The 25,300-nt window shown below is 34.5% G+C and overlaps 4 protein-coding genes and 1 pseudogene across 18 annotated transcripts; 2 read left to right on the forward strand and 3 right to left on the reverse strand.

Annotated features, from left to right (window-relative positions):
• Positions 1-89: 89 nt before the first annotated feature.
• LOC125190392 (tobamovirus multiplication protein 1-like) lies at positions 90-5,309 on the reverse strand. 11 transcript variants are annotated; one of them, XM_048087690.2, is made up of 13 exons: positions 4,973-5,307; positions 3,467-3,517; positions 2,983-3,016; positions 2,640-2,726; positions 2,492-2,543; positions 1,646-1,814; positions 1,466-1,561; positions 1,214-1,274; positions 1,033-1,097; positions 845-919; positions 689-764; positions 395-558; positions 90-303 (listed from the first exon to the last, which is right to left on the reverse strand). In XM_048087690.2, the coding sequence occupies exons 1-13, from the start codon at positions 5,078-5,080 to the stop codon at positions 280-282; spliced, it is 1,062 nt and encodes a 353-aa protein (XP_047943647.2). In that variant the 5' UTR covers positions 5,081-5,307; the 3' UTR covers positions 90-279. The 11 variants fall into 11 exon arrangements, with proteins under 11 accessions (XP_047943647.2, XP_047943656.2, XP_047943658.2 ...); XM_048087699.2 differs by having other exon boundaries at positions 2,636-2,682; positions 4,973-5,306; XM_048087701.2 differs by lacking the exon at positions 4,973-5,307 and adding an exon at positions 4,736-4,950 and having other exon boundaries at positions 2,636-2,682.
• Positions 5,310-8,141: 2,832 nt separating this feature from the next.
• On the forward strand, positions 8,142-8,818 carry LOC148926921 (uncharacterized). The gene has a single exon (XM_089058671.1). The coding sequence runs from the start codon at positions 8,206-8,208 to the stop codon at positions 8,455-8,457; it is 252 nt and encodes an 83-aa protein (XP_088914797.1). The 5' UTR covers positions 8,142-8,205; the 3' UTR covers positions 8,458-8,818.
• Positions 8,819-13,493: 4,675 nt separating this feature from the next.
• Positions 13,494-15,657, forward strand: LOC125190602 (agamous-like MADS-box protein AGL29 pseudogene; annotated as a pseudogene). 2 transcript variants are annotated; one of them, XR_016130510.1, is made up of 3 exons: positions 13,494-13,746; positions 13,818-13,955; positions 14,827-15,657. The product of XR_016130510.1 is annotated as an agamous-like MADS-box protein AGL29 pseudogene, transcript variant X2 (transcript). The 2 variants fall into 2 exon arrangements; XR_016130509.1 differs by lacking the exons at positions 13,494-13,746; positions 13,818-13,955 and having other exon boundaries at positions 13,963-15,657.
• A 919-nt stretch (positions 15,658-16,576) lies between these two features.
• On the reverse strand, positions 16,577-19,912 carry LOC125186969 (high mobility group B protein 14-like). 3 transcript variants are annotated; one of them, XR_016130511.1, is made up of 8 exons: positions 19,756-19,912; positions 19,535-19,654; positions 18,865-18,922; positions 18,723-18,767; positions 18,280-18,360; positions 18,092-18,169; positions 17,109-17,517; positions 16,577-16,864 (listed from the first exon to the last, which is right to left on the reverse strand). XR_016130511.1 is itself a non-coding variant. In XM_048083462.2 (7 exons), the coding sequence occupies exons 1-6, from the start codon at positions 19,806-19,808 to the stop codon at positions 18,107-18,109; spliced, it is 420 nt and encodes a 139-aa protein (XP_047939419.2). In that variant the 5' UTR covers positions 19,809-19,912; the 3' UTR covers positions 17,695-17,854; positions 18,092-18,106. The 3 variants fall into 3 exon arrangements, 2 of the variants coding, with proteins under 2 accessions (XP_047939419.2, XP_088914719.1); XM_048083462.2 differs by lacking the exons at positions 16,577-16,864; positions 17,109-17,517 and adding an exon at positions 17,695-17,854; XM_089058593.1 differs by lacking the exons at positions 16,577-16,864; positions 17,109-17,517 and having other exon boundaries at positions 17,862-18,169.
• A 772-nt stretch (positions 19,913-20,684) lies between these two features.
• Positions 20,685-24,153, reverse strand: LOC125186211 (3-oxoacyl-[acyl-carrier-protein] synthase I, chloroplastic). Its single transcript, XM_048082558.2, has 7 exons — positions 23,634-24,153; positions 22,826-23,257; positions 21,908-22,081; positions 21,446-21,559; positions 21,238-21,339; positions 21,090-21,156; positions 20,685-20,980 (listed from the first exon to the last, which is right to left on the reverse strand). The coding sequence occupies exons 1-7, from the start codon at positions 24,057-24,059 to the stop codon at positions 20,913-20,915; spliced, it is 1,383 nt and encodes a 460-aa protein (XP_047938515.2). The 5' UTR covers positions 24,060-24,153; the 3' UTR covers positions 20,685-20,912.
• Between the last annotated feature and the right edge of the window lie 1,147 nt (positions 24,154-25,300).

Genomic DNA, 25,300 nt, shown 5'->3' on the forward strand with positions numbered 1-25,300 from the left:
GAACTATCTAGATATCAGAAATGGTACTCTGTCATCGCATCTGTAGTTTTCGGTGTAACTCTAATTTGAAACATAAATATATAGGAAACTAATTAAACAGGCTTATTGCAATAACCAGAAAAAAGAATTTTGAGCATAAGTTAGAAAATAGTAATTCTATGTACAATACAGACAAATCTATCAAACTAAAAGGCTCAGCAAAGGCAGCCTTGCGGCTCTACTCCTCAGGGGGCCTTCTAAATCTTTTCTTTCCTTGGTTGAATTACACCATGTCAAACTTCATATGGGGCTTGCCCTCGATACCTGTAACGAGCAGTTAAATACAAGTGGGTCAATATTAACCTGTTACTAAATATATCTACAAGCTTGTCCAGGCAGGCATAAGCGTTTGAACCTGATTCTGAGTTGTTCTAGTCCAGCTCTCTCGTTGAGCTGCTGTCGCTGAGTCCTCATGTATGAATGTTATCGTTGTTGATTCTTCGCGCCAAGTATTATTGATGAGGGGAGGTGGCAGTTCTCTCATCAGGAATAAAACAACTGCTGAAGGCACTGATGAACCTGGAAGACAGCTTTACTTTCATGGCAGTGCAATGGATGATGGCAAACAGACTATGATGCAGATTATAATACTACTACATAGGTAACACAATTTGGAGGTTAGGGTATACTGTTTAGCATAAGCAAATACCTATAAAATAATACAAAACGAGAAGAACTGAAGTACGGAAAGCATCCATGTGTCCTTCATCCGAGTCATAAAACAGCTGCAGATGGAGAATGCTAGTCATGGAATATCCAGGGAAATGAAGCTGATTAATCGATTAATATGCCGCCAATGACTTACAGGTATTTGAGTACCAATTGCAACTGAAGCACTTGATGTAAAACAAATAACGGAGACAACAGCCAAACCAGCAACCTGTGATGCAATGAAGGCCGTGAGACGTAACTTTTATGCAAAAGTAAATGAATAGGCCAAGACATGCAACATGGAGACGTGATTACAATTGAACATCAGAATCACGCAACTACCTTCCGCATTTCAGATGAAGCCCGCTCAGATCTCACTTTTTTCATTTTCAAGAATAATACAACTCCTGGATAGTGAATATGTCAGAGGAATAAAAAGAACAGTAGACACGAATTAGTATAAGAGAGGCAAAATGCATTTGTTTCCACATCAGGAAACAAACGAAGAAGTCTACGTGCTCACCATAGCATGCCAAGGCTCCTCCAAGAAAAAGGACAACCACGGCAATAAGATCTACATATACCTGCAAGAAGTTGGAAAAATTTCTTGGACAGTCTTCATAAGAGAGATTAATGCAGAAGTGTTATATTCACAAATCAGGTTACAAAGCAATTTGATATTACAGTCGTTGTTGCTCTCTTAAAGTTGGAAACTCATCAAAATCCACACGAAACAAGTCTACAAGAGAGTAAAGGAAAAACCATGATTACATGCCTGAGCAACAATTGCAGACTCGATAGGACTGCTATCCACCCCAATCCATATCAGTACTGAAGATGCTATCATTATTGCAAAAAGTAAAACTGTTACCTGGCGATAATTTTGTTGGGTAAGTTAGATGTGGATTATAGAGATTTTAAAACGATTATCTATAGTTGAAAGTTGCTTTTTTACCACAATCACAATCTTTTGACGGCTTCCGATATGAGCTAACCTGAAGGAGCAACACCTTCGGTTTCCATTAGTCTGTGGACTAGTTTTGCTCATCTTCTCAAGCAGAGCTTCTTGGGGGTTATATCCATCATCTTCTTCTTCATCAATGGGGTGATGACACAGGTCCACCCTGCAAAACATCAACCGAGATGAGGCCAATGTTATCTGAGTGGCACAATAAGTAATTGGTAAACTATATAGAGTACTCTATAAAAGGTTCCATATGACTGAAAGAGACTGCAAAATGGTGAGGTCCTCCGACTTAGAGTTTGTACAGTTGTAATGTATAAAATCATCACTTGTTAGCTGGTAAAGGTAAAACATAGAAATTTGTAGCAAGATATGGTTAAAATCGCCAGGTAAGCTCAGAAAATAAGATTGCAGCAATTTGCTTTGATCTAGAGCACTCTCAACTCTCAAGCTCACCATACAGTTCAGACAATACTTTTTTTATAATCTCTATTACAAGCACCCAGCTGATTATTCTCTTCAGAACTTTGTGTATAGTGTTCTCATAAAAAGAACAGATCTATATGATAACTACTTTCAGTCAAAGAAAACATCACATATTGTAAGACGAAGTTGATGCAGAAACCAGAGGGGTATCAAAATCATGAATGTTAACCAGACACATTGCTTTAATTTTGAACTCTATTACACACCATTATATCCAGAGGTGGGGAAATCTAGATTACCAATACTTTACACACTATAAAACATATTGCTTAAAAGCAATACCATAACATATTGCCGATCACATATATGTAGATATAGGTTATAAATTTTTCAAGATATGAGAGAACTTACCAAAATGACAAAAGCAGGAGAAATGCTGCAATGAACAGAATTCTGGGGAAGGCTGCCATTAATGTTATCTTTGTGGTAAGTATTTCTTCATACTATCATTGCGACTATTGAAAACTATAATCACACCACAGGCTGGGGATTTACCTACCCATGATAACAAAACCACAGGAATACGACCAGCAAATCCAACCCTTACAAGCAGCAACCAGATTTAATACAAAATAAAGGAAATAACCTGAAATTGAATATTTCAATTTTGTTACTATTACTTAATTACACCACAATGAATAGCTTGTCAAACATTGATTGTGCAAAGCCTTTTCAGTATAACAACACATGCTCCTAAATGGACTACCAAAAGTTACAACAAAAGAATATGCTGCCAAGAATACAAGATCACAAACATGCTGCATGTTATGTACGGCTCATTTGAAATTAGTCAACTAAAAGGCCTTATCGGAACCAGTGATCAGAACGTTAGTAATCCTCACCAAGATTGGACGACCCAATCAATAGATGAATGACCTGAAATTATTATCAAATTGAGCATTGATCAGATTCAATTAAATAGATAGCAGTCAATATGGTCAATTGGTCGCATACATTTCCCAACTGATTTCTATCATCTCAAAAGCAAAAAAGAATTAATATGCAAATCATGCAATTATTGCTCCAGTTTTATGTGTCGAGTCACTCAAATTTGAATGGGCTCCAAGTATAGTGTGAAGCATCCAACTAAAGAACTATAGCTATGATGGATGACATGAGAGAAAATAAAATGTAGATTAAAGCACTTGATTTTAACATGAAGAACTGGATTACTCGCCAAGATTTACTCAGTGTTATGCACTAAAATACAAAAAATCTCACAAAATTTAGTGTAAACTGAATCGCATTTATTCAGATAAAGATTTCCGTTGTATGAAAATAACTTGCTCCAAATAAAGCACACCACAGAAATACAAAAGAATTTACCTTTTGGCGAGTCCATCCAAGCTGTGTATTTCTTGAATGAATTCTAATCAACTGCCAGAATGATGGAAATCCCATATGAAATACGTAAGAACTAAAGCCAATACTTCGAAAGAATCATAATAAAAAGATGCAATGTGTAATTAGTATCATAGTTACAGAATATTGATGAGCAAAGTAAATTATAGTTAGCTTGCATAAAAGAATGTCATTCTTGGAGTTTTAAGCTAATGCTTTGAGGTTAGTATATAACATTTTAAGTCCGATATAGGACAACCAAGATAAGGAGTATATAGAATGAAGAAGGCAGGAAAGACGACATATTTCTGGAAGAAAAAATAACAGAATGACTTGGAAGTTTAGAGGATAAGCTGATTAGGAAGCATATTGTTTCCTTTTATTTGGAATATAGGAAGCACAGTGTTAAAATTATGGCAATTTCACCTTGTAAAAGGTCTAGGTCACACTGGATTCTTGCAATGGTTGCACAATATAGCTATAAATATATTTCTATTAAAATATTGTAACTGTTCAAAGTATTCCATCAAACCACTCTATTTGCTCATCTTTCAATAAGGTTCATCGCATTCGGAATGCGACTGTGAATTGTGTGAACCAACACAACAGTCATCCTCAAAAAGTGTAACAAAAGGTAGGACCAAAACAGATGACACCGATGACAAGTTTAGTAGTGAAGCTGGCACTCAACCACAAACACCACATTGCAAGGCTGGCTAACATAGCGTGATTGCATCTGTTGCGTTGGTAGCTGGTACTAATGCTTTACGAGCAACTAAGCACTCACGAGGAAATCCTGAAGGTCCCTTGACAATGACAGCTATATAAATATTCCTCGGGATATTTTGGCAGATATTACGCCATAAACGCACTACTAAATGATAGGCTGCAGCAGCACTCGCTGTGTAAATGTTCTCTTGACAGCTATGCAAATGTTCTTCAAGCAAGTTTTAGCAGGTATCATGCCATAAACACACCGCTGAACTACAGAATTTAGATGTATACAATCTTCACCAATAACACTGTATAGAAAACAATGATGATCAAGCCCCTAGTATTTCAATGTTACACCCCTTGATAGAAATTCCAACATGGTACGAACATCAAAATCACGAATTAGACGAAAATTCCTGGTTAATTCAAATGAAAAAGTTGCCAATTCAATTCAGAACCCCAACCTCATTCCCACAAAATGACATATCATCTCAGTAATGAGTTGACAAACATATGGAAATGCTGAAAGACTGTTCCTACTGTGGAATCCTAGGGCATCGGTTTTCTCTATGCTTCAAGCATTCAAAGTTCAATTCTTTTTCCAGTTGCCATTCATCACATCCACCTCAATCCCCTCAGAAACACACAGATGCTGGATAAATTCAAACAAGCACGGAGAAGAAGAAGAGAGAGAAGCTCTCCCAAACACCCAATAAAATCCAATTTGGAATCAAAGAATAAGACAATACTGAATTGAAAGAAGCAACAAGAGTTAACCTTATATAGAGCTAGAAACGCAATGACCGAATCAACAAAAGCCAATCCGACATTCACTCCCTCCACCGCATCCGAGTAGCACCGCCTCACCGCCCCCAATTCCAACATTGTTTACTTAAAACTACTTTTTCCGAATCCCAATTACACAAAGACAAAACAAAACTATCTGTGTGTGTATCGTGGAAAAGGTAAGTGATTGATTTAGAGTAATGAAATGAAGAATTAATTGTTAATCCTGGTTGATAACTAAAAAGGAAATGAAGAATGCCGGTGGCGAAGTATATCAAAAAGATATCTTTTTTTTTGTTTATAAGGTATCCTTGGAATATCACTTCTCTTTCTCTACAAATATACTGCAGTCAGGTTGTGGGGATTCCCTTCCCTTTCTCCTTTTATATCAGATTATCTGAGAGAGAGATTGACTCTCACAAAACAGTATTCAGGCTAGTGATTGAAATTGACTTGATTGAAATTAATTTAAAAATCAACAAAATGTGTTTTTTTAGTATATTTATAATTTATAATTGCACGTGCAAATTAAATATTAATACTAGTATTTCTTTATATAGGAGGTTTTAATCCAAAATGGGAACATTTTTAGAAATTGATGCCTGTGCAATCCGTGGCTTCATAGAATTGGAATGTCACTTGCTGTAGTTTGTAAAGTTTGATTTTTCACTTATGAAACAATTAAGAATACGAAATATTTAAAGTCTATGTAAATTTGAAATTGAAAAATAAATCAATCATTTCAATTGAAAAAGAAAATTACATAAAAAATTAATCCATTCGTCCGTAAAAAATTGTCCACTTTGTTTTTTCTTCTATTTTTGATGAATGAACCTCACTTCCACTAACTCTTTACAATCACATTCTATTATAAAACTAATATATAAATGTGAGACTCTCATTCCATTAACTTTTTCAACTCATTTTTTCTAAATTTTTTAAAATCCGTGCTGAGTCAAATTTGGATAATATTTCATTGATACTTCAAGAAAAAAGTTTTTTTTTTAAAAAAAAAGGGAGTTGGCCGCGGCTTAATGCTAGTATGGTTGTAGACCAATTTTTGAGGTCACAAGGAAAATTTGAAGATCAAACCACACAATTTTTCCCCTTGTGGTAAGGCAAACCTGCAATCCAATAATTTAATTATATATGTAAATTATTTTCGTGGCACAATTACTAGTAATAAATTATAGGAGTATATTTTAAATAAGTTATACCGTACAAATATGTAGAATAGAATCCGACTTATGTTACTATTAACCGAAGATTGATTAGTTGCATTTTATTAACCAAATGATTAATTGCATTTCGCTAATCCATTTCAAAATCCATCATATACAATATATGGGCCCGTTAATTTCATATACCAAGCCCAACTCAATCCATTGGATCTATTTCTTCATTATTGATTACGAGCCCAACACTTCTTCTTAGGGCCCAATAATTTTTAAAAATAATAAATAGTATTCTCTCCGTTCCTATTAAGACATTTATTTTCGACACGGAGTTTAAGAATAGTAGGTTTGTTAAGTGGATGGTAAATAAAGTAAGAGACAATAAAGTAAATGAAAGATTTACTTTTTGCCAAAATTATAGTACGTTAGAACTTGCCAAAATTAAAAAATGATTTAATTAAAGAGGAACGTTGTAAAAGATTCGAGGACTGAAATAAAAAAGATAAAACAAACCTTTAAATATTGGTGACAATGGGAGTTTAGGGTAGTTTTTAGATAGGAAAAATGTGCTTCTTGTACTCTTATTTTCTACACATGGTCTCAAAAAAAATTGACTTAACTAAAAATATAACATACCATTGAAAATATAAGAAGTATGGCAAGAAAAAAATAGTACTCAGTATTAAAATTAAATAAGATTACCGGAATAATTCGTATGGCCAGCAATAAAACAGAAAATACAACGAAAAAAGAAACATCGAGGTGCTCCAGCTTTGAAGGAATATCGGTTCAAAAATATTCGTAATCTTTTTCATCATTTATTTGGCACTTTTACCTCAATTTCCATTGAATATTTCAAAAGTGCTTTTCTTTCACGACAGAAGTAAGATTCTGCTCAGCATACATTTCATAATTCCAAGAAGAAGAAAAAGTGTGATTATTAATATTTATTCTGGAATTCTCGAATGAAATCAGCTTAGATTTAGGGACTATATGTATGGTCTTATTATTAGAATTTCTAAATGTACACTAAGTTACAATCGTACGTAAATTTAAAATAAATCGAGTTATATAAATGGTTATTGAATTTGGACCCATTTGATTGGAGATATTTATGGAAAGGCGGTACGATATTATCAATTGCAAATAAACAGTGTATAAATTTACATTGTTTTAGTATTTGGGTTCGTGTTAAGTAAAGTATCTATGTCACAATCTCTATATTTCTTTTATAAGACCAGGAGAATAAAAGTTTTAATTACTGAAAAATCTGTTTTTCTATTGTACTGTGTATTCCTGCATTAAAAACACTAGCAGACTCCAAAATGAAAGGATGCGGATTACTCCCTCTGTCCCACAATAAGAGTCACATTTTATCATTTCGATTCATTCCACAATAAGAGTTACATTTTACTTTTACTATGAACGTAGGTCTCACATTCTATTAACTCATTTCACTCATATTTTATTATAAGACTAATATAAAAAAGTGGACTTCATATTCCACTAATTTTTCTAATCAGCTATTATTTACGTTTCTCAAAACACATGCTTAAATCAAATACGACTTATATTTGATGGTTTTCGATTGACAAGACTAAATCTCATGATTAAATATGTATGTTTATTTCATAAGATTGACCCCATCTTAATCTTAGATAATTAGTTATAGTCTCTCCCCTCCAACTAAAATAATCTCATAATTTAATACTAGATGGATAATCTCATGATATTAGTCATGACACGAAGTCCACCTTATAGTACGGAGGGAGTGAAAAGAACATGTTGGACTGGAAGAAGCGAAAACAGCTTGGTTATATTAGAATTCTTTTTTCTTCTCTAAAACGCGGAACGGTTACCTCGGGGCCCACTCCCCACATAAACCCCAGTGAAATTCCTAAAATAACCCCCACTAACGTCCGTTATTCTATTTCTCTGTATAAATTCCCACTTCTCAGAATCCTTCAAAAGCAAGTAAAAAAAAAAAAAACTCCGATCACCAGCCCCTCCCCCGTTTCCCGTTTTCCGTTCACTCAGATCGGCGGAGCCATGGAGAAAAAGGCGAGTTCTACTTCGAGTTTCTCGATGTTCTTCAAGATGCTGAACAAGAAGGGGAGCGGCAGCGGCAGTGCGTGGCGGTGGAAGTTGAAGACCTCCGCGGGATTGAGGTGGAGGAAGAGGTTCAATCTGCACCTCTGGTTCATAGATGACGTCCTTTTCAAAGTCGTTTCCGCCTTCGAAGCAGTGTGTTTGGTCTCCGCGCTCTGTTTCTTCTTCCTCTGCTGCGGATGCCATTTCTGATTTCAATTTCATCTTCTCGCTGCTAATCAAATCAAATCAAATCGATGCACACGCTGCGTTCTGTTCAAAAAAATGAGTTTCATCATGATTTTGATGATTATTGCTGATGATTCTGTGTATTTTTTTGTTTTTATATGTGTGTAAAAGCTAACATCAGCTGATATATTCTTCCAACACATAGTATGATTTCTGCTGTAATTCAATCTCCGTTGTGAAACTTCTGTTTATGGATGTATGATCTCGATTCTCTAATACAAGTATAAATTAGCTGATTGATTTTTCATTTTCTAAATTCTACTTGTGTTCGTGAGAGTGAGATAAGTCTAAAAAACTTGTCGTGCACTTTTCGATCAATATCAAACACTGCTGTCATGAGAAATACTTTTGGTTTTATTTTTTATTGTTGTAATTTCAGAGATTAATATATTTGTCTTTCTCTAAAAAGATATTTCTGGCGAATATATTCAATCTCAACTACTTATCGTTGTCAGTTGTTTTTACTAATAATTTTTTAAAGTAATGTTATAGTAGTAGTTTTATTTAATAAAGTGTTGTTCAGTTGTCCAGACTAATTATATTAAAGTTATTGATAATTCATTTAGGATTAAGTCTGATAAATTTCCATCTAGTATAAAATTATGAGATTATTTTTAATTATTATGAGATAATCCATTGTGAGATTATTTTTAATTATCATGAGATACTTCTTATTTTTAATAATCATTAGATAATCCATCTAGGATTAAATTGGGAAATTATTTTAGTTAAAGGGATTGACTACAATTAAATTATGAGATTTAATCTTATGAACTAAATATAAAAATCTCAAAATATAATATTACAAATCCGACCGTCCTTAATTGTAGTACTGAGTTAATCAATGATATAATCTTATGAACTAAATATAAAAATCTCAAAATATAAGAGTATTACAAATCCAACAGTCCTTAATTGTAGTACTGAGTTAATATTGATTGATCACTGCGTGTATAAATGAGGACATGCACGCACGAATGCCCTCTTTCATTTGTTATGTTTTGCAGTATTACAGTACGTGAGAGAGAAGGCCTTTTTTGTCCAACTAAATTAAAATTGGAATATGATTCAACATTCCAAATAAATTTGAATAAATTATTAATTTTCAATAAAGAAAAAAGTAAATATTGCTTTTAAGACACGAAAATGTGAGGACATAAGGAAAAATAAGGGGTAGTAAAGACACTAATTTCAATGAAGAGACGTGATTGTGATTTTTCTATAAGATTGCATATCAAATTCATTAGACACTAAATCTCATCTGATTTTATCTAGAGATGTAATATAAATTTATTGAAGGTTTCACATGATTTTTTGTAATTAAATATTACTCCCTTCGTCCCACAATAATAAGACTCTTATTTTACCTTTCACAATAAAAGTTTTATTTCACTTTTATCATAAATGGTAAATAGACCCTACATTCCACCAACTTATTTCACTCACAATTTATTATCATACAAAAAGGTTGAAACCCCAACCCTAAGGGCCCCCCACACCCCGATCCGACAGTATTGTAAGGGGTGTTAAATTAGAGTACGCAGGCGCATGGACTCGCTAAGGGGGAGAGCCTATTATGGAACTAATATACTCCTATATCAGTGGGATACATATTTCTCTAACTTATTTAATCCACTTTTCTTTACATTTCTTAAAACTCGTGTCATAGTCTAAGGTCCACTTTTCTTTACATTCTTCACTTTTCCGGAGACTACGAGCGAGATAACCTCATAGTCCAGAAACCATTTTCTTAGTTCACTCTATTAATAATAATTATTACTCCCTCCGTCCTAAGATAAGTGACCTACTTCTTTTGGGCACGAGATTTAAGGAATGATATTTAAATAAGTTAAAGTGGAGAGAGTAAAGTATGAGAGAGGGAAAAGTAGAGGAGAGAAGAGAGAATAAAGTAGGTGGAGAATAAAGTAAGAGAGATGACTTTTTGCTAAAAATGGAAATAGGTCACTTATAGTGGGACACCCCAAAAAGGAATACAAGTCACTTATCTAGGGACAGGGGGAGTATAATATTATAAATTAATAATTAATTTATTTTTTAATATTTCAAATTATGACTCATACTTAATTATAATTATAATTATAGTTTTGATTGCTTTTAATTATTATTATATTATTATAATATTAATAACTTGTACTTAATATTAATTATAATACACTTATTTAAAATATGAATCATATTACTTCCTCCAACCCACAATATGAGTCACTCCTATTGTGGGCACGAGTTTTAAGAAATGTAAAGAATAGTGGATTGGAAAAGTTAGTGGAATATAAGACCTACTTTTTTATATTGGTTTTATAATAAAATGTGACTGAAGTGAGTTAGTGGAATGTGAGACTTACTTACCATTTATGGTAAAAAGAAGTGTGGCTCTTATTGTGGGACGACCAAAATGGCAAATGTGACTCTTATTGTGGGACGAAGGGAGTATATAAAATTAAAATAATAATTATTATTATTATTTTATCTTAAATTAATAACAAATCAATATAGTCTTAATGAAATTTAAATTTATGAAATTCATAATAATATAAAATTATTAAATATTTTTAATTAGATGTTTTAGTCATAAAATTATATAAAATATTTTAATTAAAAATATTCAATTGATTTAATTAGTTTAAACAAATTATTTAACTAGCTGTTTTGTCCTTAATTTATATTATGAATGTCAATTAGGTGTGTGTATCACATGTTTGGTACTACCTCCGTCCCACAATAGGAGTCCACATTTGACTCGGCACTTATTTTAATAAATGTACAGAAAAGTGAGATGAAAAAGTTAGTGGAGTAAGGGGTCTCACTTACCATTTATAGTAAAAGTAAAAGTGAACTCTTATTGTGTGACGACCTAAAATGGCAAAAGTGGACTCTTATTTTGGGACGAAGGTAGTGCTTTTTAATTGAAATTTCGAACGATACCCACTATGGCCCAAAAATCACATGTTTGGTACATAGATTTACTTTTGTCACGAGGTACCAAAAACGATATAAAACAAAGATTAGATACCATTTTTTGTGTAAAAGTGAAAGATCAGGTCATATTTACGTACTTCACTCTAATAATAATAACTAGTACAAACTTAGTCTCTGGACAATTGGGTTCTATCATTTTTGGTTACTAGAAAATTTTATTAGCACCATTAGTCCCTGGACAAAGGGTAGAATCTAGAGACGCTCAAGGTTTAGTGAAATTGGAACTACTTGTTACGGTTCCAAATTGGAACCGCAAAATTAAAATGGAACAGGAACTGTGACATTTTGAACTGCGAACCGGTTCAAGTCCAAAAACTCCAGAACCGAAACTGTGATGAAACTGTCATTTCATATTTTTATGGGACGTGGGGAATGTGAATAATGTGATATATCCGAGAATTAATGGTGCTAATAAAATTGTCCAAATATCAATACGTTAGAACCCAATTATCCATAGACTAAATTTATAATAATGATAATAATAATTTTGTGTATTGTCATTCAAAATTTAAAGTCATGTGACTAGCCAGAGTTAACCTAAAAATTCATTATTTTAGAAAACATTCTAATTGTGTATCATTCAAATTTAGAGAGTCATAAATTTGATTTGCCAATTCTAAATGTTGAATCATAGTAGTAAATGATGCTTCATCTTATCTGGTTAAGATGCCACAATTTTTTTAGTCTGTCTCAAATAAAAGATAAATTTCTATTTAAAAAATAATAATAATACATTTATCGTTTAAAATATAAAATTTTGAAACGTCACGGATTTTAATGTATAATTGGTAAAGTAAAGAAAAAATATAAAATAAAAGTGATTGAAGTATTGTTAATGAAGAATGAAACCCAACTCATTAAAAAGATATTTTTTTCCACAATAGAAAGTTTTTAATTTTAGGGACATATAATTTCTATTTTTAAAAGAAGGATATAGTAATAATAACAAAACTTTGTGCATTGTCATTCAAAATTCAAGCCACTGGACAAGTAGGAAATTGACCTAAAATTCATTATTTTAGCAATCATTCCAATTTTGTACTGTATCATTCCACCTTTGGAAAGTCATAAATTTGATTTGCCAATTCTAAATATTGAATAATAGTAAATCATACTAATTCACTAAATATTAATCTCTTCATTAAAATTATTGACTGAAAACTTTAGCAATGAAATTTGTACCGTGCATACAAACATTCCGTTATAATCATTCCGTTGTGGCTGAAAGTTGCATAATCATTCTAATTCAATATTCATTGACTAATTTTCGATGCCTTACCACCCAAGACAAAGAAAGAGCCTTCAATAATTAAAAAAAAATTAGTATTTCTAATTGAATTTGTCTAAATGTTCAATTTGGTTTAGTGTATTAGGAGAGCGTGGAATTATTTAATAACCGAAGGAGATACATAGGAGTATTAATATTAATGGTGGGAGATTAATTTGCTAGAAAAATGCAAATACAAGTTACTACATTTTGCTTTCTAAAAATACTAGAAAAATTATATAGGCGTGCTTCATTAAATCACCATTGTTATGTATTTTAGGGTTTTAGCTATATGGTGATAATAAACAAACTTTACCAAATTTGGTGAAAAGTAAAGTATATTTAAAGTAGGTAATTTTGATATGGTGAACGACTTAGGTAAAAAGTAATGAATAAAACACCTCAACTTTACTTTGGCTAATTTCATGAACTTTTATTAAATAGAAAAGATCACGAGCAATGCAAACACATTTCAAATCCTAAAAAGAACTACGTCAAAGTTTTTGTCATCCTACAATATTGTCACAAATCAGTTTTCTGACAATAAAATAATCACGACTGCTACTACTATTAAGTATGACATGTTTCATAGGGTGATAACTCATCTAGGAATGAAAATCTTTGAACAAAAGCTATTATAATCCTCCGATAAATTTGGACGAATCTTAACTAATAACGTATTTTTTTTATATTGAAATAAAATGAATAACGAATTATTTTTCTTATTCATTGTGGATTATGATGACAATACATATTTTAAACTTTTTATGTTACATACTTTTAGAGCATTTTCACGAGCATTAGTCTTAGTCCATGTTATCGTTTGTGTTATTTTAAGTATTTAATTTAACTCCAAAAGCATGAGCATTATTTTTGTTATTTTAACATAAACTTCAATTTATTTATTTTTCGCCGGATTTGCGATAACGACAATTCACGATCGTCGCAGGAAACAAACTTCGCCGATGCCTCTGCATTTGAAATTGAAGGTAGACGCTGTCTAATGTCAATCGTGAAATTCGTACTAATCTTAGTGATTTTATATGTTTTGATCTCGTAGGGTGAGGGTACCCTGAAGATGTTCGACGAAATGCCTAAGTGGCCATTGAGAGGACTGTATGGTGATGGATCACATCTTTTTAGCTACTATGGTTTCTAGAATACCCAAAAGATGTGATTTTTGGGGATTCTGATGCAGGTTAGTCGCCACTGAGGCACTGAGTTAACTTTTCAATCTATATATTACACAGATTTTGTAGAATCTCTCCCTTTAGGGCAAGGAATTTTGTATTTTTGGTATACAAAATTATTGGCTGCTGCTAGTATAGTTGTCAATTATTGGTTACCTTATATTCTACCAACCTGAAGAGCTAGATTTTGCAATTCATAGTAAAAGAAATTAGATTTTGGTATGTGGCCAATATAAAATGGACTAGATTGTATTGATTTAGAGTAATCCAATCAAACCAGCTAGAAAATTATTCATGTTTTTGGTAAATATAGAACTACAGTAGTTAAAAGTGAACAATAATTGTAGTGCACTTTGGTACCATAATAAGAAACATCATTTTCTTAGCTAAAGAAATTTAATTTCATTCCACAATTTAGAGACATAGGCATTTTTCTTCTGAGAGTGTAATTGTGTTTCCTTGTTCTATAAGATGAAAAAACCTCAAATATTGTGCTTATCTGATTTGATGATGTTATTCCTTAGAGGGCAACCAACCTCCATTGGTAATTAGCCAAGGAGATAGGCCTTAAAAGTTCTAATTCGTTAAAGTTTACCCGTCCTACAGTGGTTATACCGAATAAAATTGCCACTTGTTATTACCACAGACCGGAAATTTTTCGTGCTGTACTAATTTGTAAAAAAAGTCACCGCATTCATTGTTACCCGATTTCCTAAACATTTTAATCATGTTATAGTAATCCAACGAGGAACGCGGTTGCAATTTGACCCTATATTTAATGCGCTAAACTCCTATTAAACCAAGGTTTCCGGACTCGTAGAATACCACAACTTTTGCTAACTCTCTTTCTTTCGTTTTCATTCATGGCTCCTCCGGAAGGAAAGAAGAAGTCACAGGGGCGAAGAAAGATCGAAATGAAGTTGATAGAGGATGAAAATGCCAGAACTGTGACGTTCTCCAAAAGAAGAGCTGGGCTGTTCAAGAAAGCCACAGAGCTTTCTATTCTATGTGGGACTCAGATCGCCCTCATAATTTTCTCTCTTGGTGGTAGGGCCTATTCGTTCGGCCACCCTGATGTGGAGTCCATCATTGGTCGTTTCTTTAACACAAATCCAACAGGAACAGCGCCTGAGTCTTCTAGCTCCTCAAGGTATCGCGCTGCCATGCTGCAGGAGATCAAGGAGCAGTTTGATGGAAAGAGCAAAGAACTGGAGACGAAGAAGAAGAGAGGGAAAGAGATCGAAGCGGCCTTGGAAAGCTCGTCATTTCATACCTCGGATGAGGAGTTGGATGGGCTTGATTTTGAACAACTGCGTCAACTGAGAGAGAAGTTGGTGAAGATGAGAGACGAGATGCGTCGTCTTGCCAATGCCTATGCCGTAGCCGATGTTCCACCAAAGCTGCCGGTGCCAGTGCCAGTGCCAGTGCCAGTGCCAATGCCGGTGCTCAATCTAGCAGAAGTTGTGAAAAGTCGAGGTGCTTCTATGATTCCAGCTGATTGGCTGAAACTCTGATTTTTTTTTCATTGGCTGTTGGTTAGTAGTATGAAATTGAACTATTAAAGGTTGATTTTGTGAGGGTTACTTTGTGGTTTTTCATTATTGCATAATCCCCTGTTTTATGATTTCAGTACTTTTTGATTTAGCAGATGCTCCTTTTTCTTTTCCGGTGATTTCCAAAGATTTATGATATTTGTAAGCTTTTGAGTTGTGATTTTAAGCAACTGCTATATTTAGCTTTTTTTCCTTATGCCATAATAAGTAATAAGTGTTACATTATAAAAGTTGAGAATATAATTATGATAATTTTCTCATTTTACTTTGCTTTAATGGTTTATGGAATTTGGTTAATAAATATTTATTAAAATTACAAAGTTTAGTCAATCTCATAAATTTTGAAAATGAAATTTTATATCATGAAATTTCTATTTTTCTCAATGTAGCATATGTATAGAATGATGTACGAGAATACTCAAAACAATATTATTTCATTAAAATAAGAAAAGAGAAAAAATGAAATGAAACAATATTTGGTGGGAATTGTTAGAATTGACAATTATAAGTATTTAGTACAGTATTTTATTTTCAGACTTTATGAGAATTATTAGAATTTAAAATGAATTCATTATTTAGATTGCCTATTATCCCTTAATTGTATATTATTATTATTATTATTGAATTTAATGTTCACAAATACTACTTATTAAATAAACAAATGGACACTGTCGAATAAGAATCCATACATAAGAAGAATATTGAATAATCCAAACACTGAGACAATAAGAATAATTGTGGCAAGATATCATAAATTCTCCAGGCAATTCTCTCATTATGACCCACGTGCATATCATAAAATACTACTCCATTCGTCCCTAAAAATTTATTATTTATTTCCATTTTCGTCCATCTCTAAAAATTTGTCACCTACTATTTTTTTATAATAGATCACACATTCAATTTATTCATTATTATTTATATTTTATTATAAAACTAATATATAAAAATAGGACTCGCATGCCACTAACTTTTTCAACCACTTTTTATTACTCCCTCCGGGTAGAGATAAAAGGTTTTCCAATTTTAGTAATGTGTTATCTTAGTTGGGACAAATTAAAAAAAGAAAAATGTGGTTATCTTCAATGGGACGCATGGAGTATATTTCTTAAAATTAGTGTGGAATCAAATGATAACAAATTATGAAGAATTGGAGGTAATAGTAGTAGAATCTATCAGCAAGAGCATCTTATGTAAAATCATTAGAATCTATCTGCTGAATGCTGATGGTTCAAAATTGACAGGAGAAAGATTATTACTAGGTTCAATCTACATCATCAGTTACCGCTGTCAGCAGCTGTGTTTCTAGATTTGTACTTCCTCCGTCTCGCTTTAGCAGTTCCATTGACTTTTCTGCCATCTTTCTGTAAAAATAATAAAAAATAGTTAAAGTGGAGAAATGGTAAAGTAAGAGACACAATAATGTAGATAAGACTCCTCTCTATATTATTCTCTCTCTTAATTTACCATTTCACCTCTTTAACTATTTTTTTATCATTTTTACAAAAAGAAGGCAGAAAAGTCAATGGGACTGCTAAAGCGGGACGGAGGGAGTACTTTTCTCTCCCTATCCATTTCCACGCTCACATGGCTTTTCTCACTCATTACCATTAGCCTCCAAGCTCGGTGTGAAACTCATGACCCGTGAGCCTGATGCCCATCTCTTCCGGCATCCATCTCACGGTCTTGGCACTCGAAGAACAGGACCTCGACATTCTACGCGTAATCCTGCGACTCAGCGCCCCTCCAGTGGACGAGGATCCCAACCGAGCAGGGCGTGTTGTTGTCCTCCATCTCCACTTCCACGTTCCTCTGCTTGTGGAACGGGACGATGAGAAACGCAGACGTCTTCCTCCATGGTGGAGTGTATGCCTGTAGGGGCAGCGCGCAGTGATGACCTGCGTCAAGGCCCCCTCTTGACAAGACAGTTCCAGTTCAAAAATTCGAACCGCCAAACCGAAACTGCTGATTCTAGTCCGGTTCCGGTTAACCATGTATGTCCAGTTGCCCCTTGTATCTGGCCGGGTTTCAAGAAATTATAGTAGCACTCCAATTCTTTGAAAAATAAACGGATAAAGTTTATACATAGCTTGGAGTTTTGTTACTTTTGTATACTGTCACATTAATCATCTATATTTTCAATAGTATAACAGCAACAATTTTGGTGCATTAATCATATATACTTAAAAGGATGTACTGAAGCACTAATTCTTGATTTCATTAACCCAAAATATACAAATTACAATGTGTGCTTGTGTGTAATCTTAATTGATGCTTAAGATACAGTTCAAACTTCAAACCATCAATTTACAAAAAGGTAACTCCCAGCACTTGAATAATGCAACAGAGGGAAACTGCAAATCATGAAAAGGAGAAGATTTAACAAGAGACAGCAAGGTTTTGAACACTTCTGACTTCTGCAGTCGTGATCACGCTTGTACATTTAGGGTAAGAAGACCAATTAAATTTAATCAAATACTCGAGACTGTGATATTCCTAAAACTACTTGAGTTTACTGCACAAGACATTATACAGATATGGATACAAAATTCAGAGTTGAGAGAGGTGGCATCGACAGTTGAGAGTCGTACCCTATCGTAACAGTTTCATCCATCGAAATCTGAGTCGTCATCAAGTTGCGAATCATCTTCATCAAATTCACCACTCTCCTGCAAATTGTTTATTTTTAAGGATATGTCTTCCAATAATTACCACTTGCTTTTAGTCCCTCTATAATGAAGGAACATAGGACAGGAAGGTGGAAATGTCTATGTTTTACCTTTTTCTTAGTGAAGTTTGTCATAGCTATATCAAACTCTGCTCGTTTTTCAGTGGCAATATCATAGTACTTCACCTTTTCCTACAGATCAGAAACCATAAAGCATCAGAAATGGAAACAGTGCTTTATCTACCGTATTCACTTCAAGTGAATGCTCAAACTTTCATCTTAAGTGAACACCTTCAAATTATGCTTATAGCAACCAAGTTATAGGATGAGAACATGAAAACACACGAATGAGGAAATGAATCATGTAGGCGTTATTCTGATTTTCAACCAAAAATGAGATCTACTGCCTCATCTAAATAAAGTTGGAAGGAAGAGTGCCTATTTCTCTTATATATATTTTCCAACATGTCTATATAATAAAGTTTCAAGAGAGCATAATTATCCTCAAATCACAAAATTAGTCACTAGCTATCAGTAAAAGTCAGAGCATAGACCTCATATGTCATTGTTTTCCACTTCTCCCCACATGCTTTCCCAATCTGCAAAAACAGAGCAACCATGACTGAAACTAATCCAGAAACAAAAGAACAACAAATGATGTGATCTACAAGACTATCAGGTCCCTTCAGTACATACATCGCGCATTGACTTGACATCAGGATTAGCGTCTTGGTATTCCTTACGAAAATCCTCCCTGGAACATTAAAAGTTCATGGAGGAGAGGTGTTAATGTGTATCACTGCAAGTTTTCAGTATCTTCTCAAGAATTAGTAAATTCGAACACGCCCATTTTTGTACTAAAAGGAGAAAGAAAGTGTGTTTTGCTTAAAATCTCCGACAAACTATTCAACCACAACAAGTTGTTTCATATTTAAGCAACTGCACCGATAAAAGTTTAGCACCCCGTGCATCAACCAAGTTTACCATTAACCTAAGCTAGCAAGAACAACCAAATATAACACATCGACAAAAGTAACAGCTTTTTTCGGCACATTGAACTTGAACTGAATTCAACTTGAGAAACTAATAAAGAAACTTAACAATCATTCAAGTGTTTTCTACCCATACTTCATTCGCCATATAAAAAAACAATCATTCGAGAATACCACACCTAATTATTGCAGTCTAAACTACTTCAAAATAAAGGTAAACACACTATAAATCAATCATATATTGAGGTAGAAACCAAACGCACTACAAATTCCATGAGCCATTTCTATCAAACTAAATTGAAACATACATAATTTCAAATGAAAAAAAATTGTACATGAAACTGACAATCATAATATCCAAAGGAAAGGCGTACATGAAATAGAAGAAAGCCGTGGGAGGTTTCTTGGGCTTCATGGCGTCAATTTTTGATACCTTTTTTCGCGCCGTCTTCTTCCTTGCAGCCTTCTTGGTTTCTCCTGCCAAACCAATTTTCCTTTTGGGGGAAGAAAAAAGTTGTAATCAGAAGATTTAGGGCGCACAGTGGAAACTGAAAATATGAGTGAAAAACTAAAAAGTATCTGTAACTCGTTTTACCTAGAAGCCGAAGCTGAGGAAGTTGAAGAACTTCTAGTTTTGATTTTGACCATCTCGGCGGCGACGCCGCTTGATTGCGGTGGAGGGTTTTGCAGTGACCGATCAGGGAATTTGTAGAGTAATTTTGCTACATACAAAATTAGTAGTAGTAATAGTTTAGAAAATATCATCTCATTTTAATACATTTTGTCAACTATATTTACATATCAACTCTTTGCCAATCTAAAATATAAAATATTTGTTACAAAAAATCTCATCTTTATTTCATATCGATTCAAAAAAAATTTTAGCATTGTTTTCCGTTTTATACATTAGGTAAGAGCATCCGCAGCGGCGGATTTCCCGGCGGACGTCCGATTGGTGTGCCGGATGTCCGCTATTAGGCGACGGAGGGGCGGACACGGACGAGCGTTGTGGACACCGAAGTTCTGCGGCATTCCAGGACGTCCGTCGTGACGTCCGCCATTGCGATGTCCCGGATTTTTGCAAACTCTATATATATGACTCGTTGCAAATAATAGATATTCAAAGCATAACATGTCAAAATTTTAATTCCGTAAATTGCATATTTGTGAATTTGTGAATTTTTATTATTGTGGGTGTCCTTGGGGATGTCCGCCATTGTGCAGTGGGATGTCCTTATGACGTGGCATTGCAGTGGAAGGTCCTTATGAAGTGGCAGGAGGTGTTTTTAGGAAGTCCGTCGGGACATCCGTCTCATTGTGGATGCTCTAACCTAAAAATTACTAGTGTATAAATACACACGTGACACAATGTTTTAAAGTGACATGCAAATGAAACCTTTTGAATTATTTATACAAACTGCAAATTTTTTATATTAATATGAAACAATAATGTTAACATTTTATTCGAATTGAATTTGTCAAATTAAAACTAGAGTGTTTAATTTCAAATTCTTAATTGAACTATTTTTGGTGGATGGAGGAAGTGGTTTCATAAGATGGCATAAAATGATTAAAAGTATCTACATTCATAACTGTTGCGCTTTAACATCTAAAAAAGCCGCAGAGAGACGGATAGATAAATTACAATAGTCCTCGAACTCGAACTAAAAGCTAAACTCACACCAAAGAATGCAAAAATCCCTCCTTTAGATTACCGAATCAGCCATATTGTATGGTAGATTTCAGACAGTCTCAGGGCTTGAATGCAGAAAATGCTACAACAGAGTTGTGTCCACCAAATCCAAATGAATTTGAAATCGCTGCATATGATAACGATCACAAACAAATTAAAGACCGGGCCTGCAATGTCTCTGCACGAGAGAGATAACAGTGATGTACGTAGGGAATTGGAGTAGGGAAGCGTCTTACCAACATTGACTTCATGTTGCTTCTTCTTGTTTGCAACAGTGTCAAACTCAACGGAAGGCTCAGGATTCTGTATCAGTAATCAAAGGCAGTTGTTAATGGCTGAATCAGAAATAGCCCCATTTTAATCACATTGGCATGGGGGACTTACAAATTGATTTATCGAAGGGTGAAGCCAGCCTGTTGTGATGGCTTTCACTGTTGCAATGGCTTCCAAACCACCAGCAGCACCTAGGCAGTGCCCTATCATTGACTGGAACAACATGAAAAAGTGAGAAGTCTGCCATTACCATGCCACGTGCTCGAGATAAGAACACGAGCATAGAATAAAAATACATAGCTTAAAGTCGGTTGCTTACCTTAGTTGCATTGATTTTAATTTCTGAAGTATCCTTGAATACCTTCTTAATAGCATTTATCTCTGCTAAATCACCAACAAGGGTGGAAGTTGCATGGGCATTTATATAGTTAACCTGAAAGAATTCAAGGCAATGACATTTTAGAGGACCCCAAGAATGAATTGTATACCGAGATTGGGTTACACTTTTTGATATCTATTAGCATCAACAATTCATTTCCAGAATATTGGATTTGACAGTCAATATTTCTGAGGGGTGCAGTATCAGTTTCCAGATTCAGGAACAGAGGAAAATGTTGGTAATGAATAAAAAATTAGACAGTCTACTCTACAAAATAACAACAAAATAAAACAAAGTGGAGTTCTCACACTTGGAAAATTCCCTGTACTATTAATATGCTGATGAGCGTAAACAGGAAAGATAAACGTAAAACACAAATATTTGTTTGGGATGAAACCACACCTCCTCAGGAGAAACACCGGCATCTTGAAGGGCATCCAGGATGCATGAAGAGACACCAAGCCCATCAGCCCTGGGATCAGTCATGTGATAAGCATCACAAGTAACAGCACCACCCAAATACTCTGCAATTATTGGCGCATCTCGTTTCATTGCATGTTCCAGACTTTCCATAACCTGTTTGACAAAAAATATAAGGTCAAGCAATTGACATTCAGATAGATGGTAGTATGCTCAGCATCAACCTCGTATACACATATATAGTCAGCATCTACCACAAACTTTTAGAGGAAGATTAAGACTAATCTATAGATACTGAGAGACTAATATACAATGGTAAAATTCTTCCAATACTTAAGTAATGAAAAGAAGAAATGGATGGGAAAAACTGAAGAAAAAGTAGTTCTAGAGGCTCTTAACTGCCTTTCTTTACTTTTGCCAAAAAAAAAAATTCATTGTTCGTGTTTCAACTAAACCATGTCCCTTATCCTTATACAGGCTTGATCTTTATGCTCCATGATGCACTCATGTTTTAATTTTACGTGTATTTGAATGTGAGCAACACCTGTAGCTCTCATATGACTCATAACTCCTAAACACAACCAGTCAATTTCATACACAGACACAACCAGTCCTATTCCAACTCAGCCCAATAGCTATAGCACGAAGCCAATATGAATATGTACACACATACATATACATATGCATTACACTCTACACAAGAGAAGAGAAAGACACTCAAATATTCCCACTCACTCCTCACATGCAGTTGGTTTAATAAGATCAAGGCAAGTTACATGTTCCAATTAACACATCTCAGCATATGAGTTAAAGTCCTCCTACAAAATGTCAACTACTTCACCACACAGTAAGTAAATGATTCCAACTCATTCACACACTCATACAGAGAAGCTAACTTACCAAGACTCCAGCACCTTCACCCATCACAAAGCCATCTCGATCTTGGTCCCAAGGCCTAGAAGCAGTTTTTGGGTCATCGTTTCTTTGAGATAGAGCTCTACATGCAACAAAACCTCCCAGTCCAATTGGTATAATGGCAGCTTCAGTCCCACCTACTACCATCAAATCTGCTTCACCTCTACGAATGTGATTCGCAGCTGCATAAAAGCAATAATTTGAAGTAGCACAAGCAGTTGAAATTGAATAGTTTGGCCCCATCAAGCCAAGATCAATTGCTAGCAACGCAGATCCCATGTTCGTTATGGCATACGGTATAAAAAATGGAGTAATCTTCCTGTGACCCTTCTCAATTAGAGCCTGAACACCGTCAGAAAATACACTAAGACCTCCCATTCCTGTCCCAACTAGAACACCAGCTCGAACCTTGTCAATCTGCAGTTAGAACCAAAACAACAACTTTTTCATATCATGTGACTTCAATGGGAAAAGAACACTAATAATTTCCACATGAGAAGATGAATTACTAAACATCAAATTTCAGGCTTCCCATCTCAAATTTGTGCAACACAGTGAACAAGAAGGAAAAGTTTCGATTTAGAAGGAAAGAAATCTTTTTCAGATGAGAATTCACGCAATTCTATAAAAACCATAATCTTTATTGTTCATCATGCATTCAATCAACCAGCCACCCAACCACTCATGAAGAAATCAACAATAGCTCGAAACATAACTAAGCAAAATTCAACCAGAAAAAACCTAATTAAAAGCAGAAAACTCCAAAATAAAACCGAATTGAGCTCACGAATACCTTGTCAAGCTTGTCGCCGCCGAGATCCGCGCTCTCGAGCGCCTTCTTCCCGGCAACAATGCAGTACCTCAAGCAATCGTCCAATCTCCGATCGTTTTTGCCGTCAATGTATCCATCGGCTTTGAAGCCCCTAATCTGGCCGCCGAAGCGCGTGGGGAATTTGGAGGCGTCGAAGCGGTCAATGAGAGTGATGCCGCTCTCGCCGGCCAACAGCTTGTCGTAGTAGGCGTCGACGTCGTTGCCGAAGACGGAGACGAGCCCCATTCCGGTGATGACGACGCGCTTCTTGGGGTCCGTCTCGCGCTTGGGCGCCGCGGCGGATGCGGAAATTGCGAAGGGGCGCCTCTTGGCTGGGGCTCTGGCATTGTTGCGGCGGAGGGAATCGAGGGGGGAAGGGCGGAGGGAGGTGGATTGGAGGGCTTGCATGGCGGATTTGGGCGTCGATGGAATCAATGTGATGGTGTGGAGTGGAGAGCAGTGTGAAGCAGTTGGATTTGTTAGCTCTGATTTTGACGACTGCCTTCTTCTTCTTTTTTTTTTTTACTTTTAATAGAAAGATTAATCGTCTGTAAATACTGATTTTTTATTTTCTTTTCACAAATTTGGGAATTTATTCAATTGAGGTTATAATTTCAAAATTGTAGTAGTAAAATTTAAATCGGAACGGATCTCCTACACCATTTTCCCTACTCCATTCCTAATCCACACTCATAACTTAATAAAATAATTCGATCATCATTTAACCATCACTTACATGTTTTAAGATTATTTTATTAAGGTGTGAGAGATGGATTAGGAATGGAGTAGATAAAATAATTCATGTGGGAAAATCTACAATTTGTTTCGCATACCTTATTCATAAATCTTATGACAAAAGAAAACATTCCCCAAATTTCATCAAAAATCAATGTGGAATCTATGTGATATGAAGTAATAGAGAAATTGGTTTTCAGATTTTGGAGACCTGATAAATTAATTACATTGCGATATTTTAGATTGGAACGTGTTAGTAGTTCATAGTACAACTTTAAAGACATGCAACTTTTAGAAAATGCATAGTCAAAATTTGTACAAGCTCATATATAATTATGAAAATGCATAGTGGAAAAAATTTAAATAATATTAAGTAGTAATTAGATTTGCAGGGTTTTACCTAAAAAGGGAGCTTGGGGTGAAGAGGGGTTTGGAAATAGTTTTCCACCAATAATAGGTGCACCTCGTTTAGAACCTCACTGGATGTGTTATGGCCTCCAGCGCAAAGATAATTTCCATTACATCACACCATCATATTTTATATGCCTATCTATTTGCTAGATTTCTTCGTGTGTTTCATGTGGGAATGTAACGAATGTCTACTACTATTTGCTTCACACAAAATAGTCATTAATCTTGAGATGAAATAGAACATTTTTATAGATTTCATCAAGAATAAAAAATAAACAATGTTAAACAAAATAATCGAGAAATTGTTTTTAAGAGTTCAAAGACTAGATACTAATCTCATTATGACAAAACAATGTTAAGGACATGCGAATTTATAAAGAAGTTATCAATAGTAGTTGCTAACTATTCAATTAACATAGATGCCCGATTATGAAAACCATTGATTTGACAAAAATAAACAAATTATATTACATGCATAAAAAATTAAAGACTAGATTTGTAGG

Source organism: Salvia hispanica, chromosome 5 (assembly GCF_029641045.1).
Source record: "Salvia hispanica isolate PSC_SH4W2 chromosome 5, Shi_PSC_v1, whole genome shotgun sequence".
NCBI classification, from domain to species: Eukaryota; Viridiplantae; Streptophyta; class Magnoliopsida; order Lamiales; family Lamiaceae; genus Salvia; species Salvia hispanica.